This window comes from Rasamsonia emersonii (assembly GCF_000968595.1).
Source record: "Rasamsonia emersonii CBS 393.64 chromosome Unknown ctg1118621760271, whole genome shotgun sequence".
NCBI lineage: Eukaryota > Fungi > Ascomycota > Eurotiomycetes > Eurotiales > Trichocomaceae > Rasamsonia > Rasamsonia emersonii.
The window spans coordinates 20,669-24,867 of NW_013563113.1; the positions used below are offsets into that span (position 1 = coordinate 20,669).

At 56.2% G+C, this 4,199-nt stretch overlaps 1 protein-coding gene across 1 annotated transcript; it reads left to right on the plus strand.

Moving 5' to 3' along the window:
• Positions 1-2,412, plus strand: T310_5348 (uncharacterized protein; the record flags this gene model as incomplete). The annotated part of the gene is made up of 1 exon (XM_013471777.1): positions 1-2,412. One exon carries the CDS (start codon positions 1-3, stop codon positions 2,410-2,412), a length of 2,412 nt encoding a protein of 803 aa, XP_013327231.1.
• Positions 2,413-4,199: the final 1,787 nt, after the last annotated feature.

The window sequence follows — 4,199 nt, forward strand, 5'->3', positions numbered from 1 at the left end:
ATGGCAATATGGCCGTTTGGTCGCAAGGGCAAGCGGCCCAGGAGTCAGATGAAGGCCTCGGACAAGGCTGAGGGCACGCTTTCGTCCCAACCTCCCATTCTCTCTCCCGTGCCCCAGCAGCAGGGCTTCGTGACCAGAAAGCCGTCCAGAAAACGATCCAAACGTGAGAAGAGTCACCCCCGAAGCGCTCCTGCGGCCGAGTCCCCGTCATCGCGACGCGCAGCCCCCCCGATATCTCCGACCGGCGAGCCATTGCCCTCGTCTCGAAGTCGTGCTGACCATCCCGTGTCGTTGTCCGATTCCTTCAGCATGAGTCAGGAACATTTCCATGCGACCCCCATGTTGCAGAAGCGGCGCAGCGGCTCCTCGAAAGGGACGCTGAAAAAGAGGCTGAGCAAGCGTTCAGCACGAGACCTGGCTCGAGAGCAGGAAATCCGAGAAATGAGTTCTTCTCCTCTTCCGGGTCGTGAATACCACACGTGGGATGTTCGGAGAGGCCGCAGCGCTCTCAGCCGGCATACCGATCGCCATGCGTCCGACTACAGCCTTTTCATCCACGATTCCGCTCGATCCTCCATCTCAGAGTACTCCGACTCTTACGCCTACAAGGTCAATGCCCTTGCTGTCTTCGCACCGCGTCCTGTGATTCGATATGCAGACTCCTCGAAATACCACATGCCCAGAAGCCAGAACCCGTCTGCAAATTCCATGCGAAAGGACAAAAGACCGTTCCTAGAAGACAATGACGCGCATTCGTCAAAGAGGGTCGCAGAGCTCGCGGACGACATGGATGCTCCCGCCTTGAGAGAGCTCCTCGAGAGGGATCGCCGTCGAAAGGAAAAGAAGCGCCAGGAGGAACAGGAGAGACTCCAGCGCCGGCTCCAACGCCGAGCGGAGCGTCAGCGAGAGGAGGAGAGACGACAGGCGGGTGGTCGCGAGCAGGCGGATGTTGATCCGGAGGAACTGCGCGGTAGAGACCGCACGGAGACCAGCACCACATCCACCGCGCACAGGGTCCAGCCCGAGCCAGGTCCACAGGCTGGCGTCTCTACAGAGCAGTCCGGTTCGTGGTTACGAGGCCCCTCCAGAGACAGTGAAACCCGAAGCAACCGTCTCTCCGAGGTGTCCGCCCATGTAATTGGAAACATCGACGACCGGTCGATTCGCGCCGGCAAAACAGGCCAGGCATCATTGAAGGGCCCTGTGTCGCCGTCTCGGTCCCCAGTTTCACAGGATCGTGCCAGCACGAGTGCTTCCCAGCTTCCTTGCGGAGCTCGTGAATCCATCTCCGACCTTTCGCACCTCTCCCGCACGGGCGATTCCGAAAGACGCTTGTCGGACTACAGCGGCAGGCGCCTGGCTTCGTGGACGTCGTTCTTCCGTCGCGGAAAGAGAGATTCTTCGGAGCGTGGCCGACGTCCACCTTCTGAATTCTCCAACGCCTCTGGAGAGTCTTTTTCGAGGGCGCAGCATCCTGCTGCCGTGGCTCCTCCCGCCATTCCGGAGAGAAGCTTCCTCCGGACTGGGACCGTCCGTCGTACGCAGTCGAAGTTCACGGAGCACCTCGGGGATTACCCCATCTCGCCGCCCGACTCACGCATTCAATCGCCAACGCCCCAAGGTCTGGAAACCGTTGCGGACACGTCTCCTCATCCAGACCAGATCAGCGAAGGCCTTGACGAGCAGATGGCGGCCGCCATCAGCCATCCTTCCCCTGTCGATACCGAACCCGGGCACGATGACCAAGGTCCGAGCCGCCCTCTATCCTGGGAAGCGAGCAGTCGTGGCACGGGCCCCGACAGTGCCTTCCTGTCCCAGTCACTGGCGTCGATCGACTCGGAAGGATCGTGGATGTCTGGAAAGTACCTGCGTCGGATTTCCCAGGCTGCACACACTCCTCCTGTCCGACGCAGTACGAGTTTCGTAAAGAACAGGCTCGATGAGTATGAGGAATTCAAAGAGGGTGACAACCCCAGTGAGGATGAACGTCACGAGTCGCGTGATTCCGTCTCTGGACTCCGAGCAAGCAGCAGTGCAGTGGGCCTTGAAAATGGAGGCGACTGCGACGCTTCTTCAACACCCGATCCAGCCGAGAAAGAGGCCAACGAAACCTGGCACGCCGGACTGGCGCGGCGACCGACGCTGGTGCGTCCGCGGGACCGGCCCAAGTCGAAGGAGGGGTTGCTCAACGACGTCCAGATGATGGATGCATCTGCTGAAGGTGATGTCAGCCCGAGAGAAGGCAGCCCCGTGGAGGAGGAAGCAGTTGAGATCCGGCGCGCCACCAGTGTCGACATGGCCCGAGGACATGGACATGCGCGCCAGATCAGCGCGGGAAGTGCCCGGCTGCTGGAGATTCGCGGCCGGGCTTCTACCGATTCGAGGCGATCTCACTCGGTGGAACGGTCCTAATTTCTTCTTGTGTTCGTATGCATTGCAGTTGTGTAAGAAGGTGAAGAGACACTTGGCTCGAGTTCGCACCAGGTCTGATGCCACATTCCGTCCCACTGTGACATTCCTTTGACGGTTTCTTGGTTCGGCGAAAGGATAAGCAAGAAGCAAACCAAAAAGAATGAAAGAAAAATAATAAAAGAGAAAAAAAAAAGAAGAAAAAAAGAAGAAAAGAATAACAAACACCATCACTTCGCCCTTCTCCTATTTCGGACTGGCGAACCACACTCCTTTGAATTTCCTTTCCTATTTATTTCTTTCTGTATGCATCCTTTCGGCAAACCTGGTGGCTCAAGACTAGATGTCGACTTCATCCTTCGTCCCTTTGTTGTATCAGATACCCCTTGCCCTTGTTTGTTGAGTTACATTTCCGGCTGTTCGATGTTTTAATGCACACATATTGGTAGTGTATCATGGGTTCTGATGTGTCCTGGTTCTGGCACGAATCTTTCAAGTGCAGGCCTAGTCCTGTGCGCAATACCATGTGATTTTCCATACTCACTGAGTGTCTTCCACGTCTGTTCTCAACAGTGACAGGATAAATCGAGGGTACTGGATGCGATTCCAATAAGTTTCCATTGCGACCGGTGATTCCTCATATTCGACCGTGTCGAATCAGTATCTGCAGGACAGGAGCGAGCCGAAAGAGACGGTTCACAGCTATATACATTGTACGTGGAATGTATATTTTAATGACTATCTGCGTAGCATCGAACAGGGGAATTTTCTTGAACTGTAGGCTGAATATGCTCTTATTTCTCGGTGATATCCATGCGCAGATCGACCGCAAGCGGGGTCAAGGCCGACATGTCAGCTGAACAGGAGCAGATCGACGCAGCAAGCAAACTGGATGCATGGACCACGCGCAGATCGTTATCGATTTGCAAGCATATCAACATGATGCCATAGAATCCTGCGAGAGATGCCGTGCTTGCCCAATGGCAGAGACGGTCGGGATTGGCTGCCGCTGTCTAGACCGACTCCGATTGGTAAGCAGGTCGGCACGTCATCCGCCCCAACTAGCCCGTCGCCGAGTTCGCTCGCAGTCTGAACATCTCCAGGTCGTCCTCTTCGCCATCAATTGGGCGCTAAACAATCCGAATTTTCTTGCGTCGGGGTCCTTGGCGAGGTGAGCATCCGCCACTCCTCGCAGCATTGCCGCTTCTGCAGTAGAGATCCGTTGTTCATTCATTCAGTTGTAAGTGACGCTGGAATCATGGCAGAGCTGGCTCTAACCGGTCCCAGGCAAAGCTGCTCCTGCTTTAGACGTTCATAATGAGGTATGGAGTAAAGACTGCATATGCATATGCATGGACATACACAGCCATCAATATCGACTGCCATCCCAAGACCAGACAGACAGGCACAGCCATTGTAGAACTGCTTGCTCAGCAGCCATGCTGGATTATTCATCCGCCCTGTCCAGCGAATCACCCGCCGTGGCCTGCCTGCCCTGACTAATAACGTCACTCCACCCGCGCCTTGTTGCCGCACACCCCTCCTGCCCACTATAAAGCCCCTCCCTCCGTTTCTCCATCCATCGCTCTGTCCGTCGTATTATATTAATCAGCCTCAATCGCGCCAGTTCTGCCCTCGCGTCCACCGTGGCCTCGCTTCGCCGCATCGTCTCGTCTTCTCCCATCTCTGCGTCGCGTGTGGCTTTTTCTGCGCCGACGTCGCTCGTACGCTCTCCTGCGAGAAACTTCTCCTCCACTGCTGCGTCCAGATTCCAGCCTTCTTCTGTCACA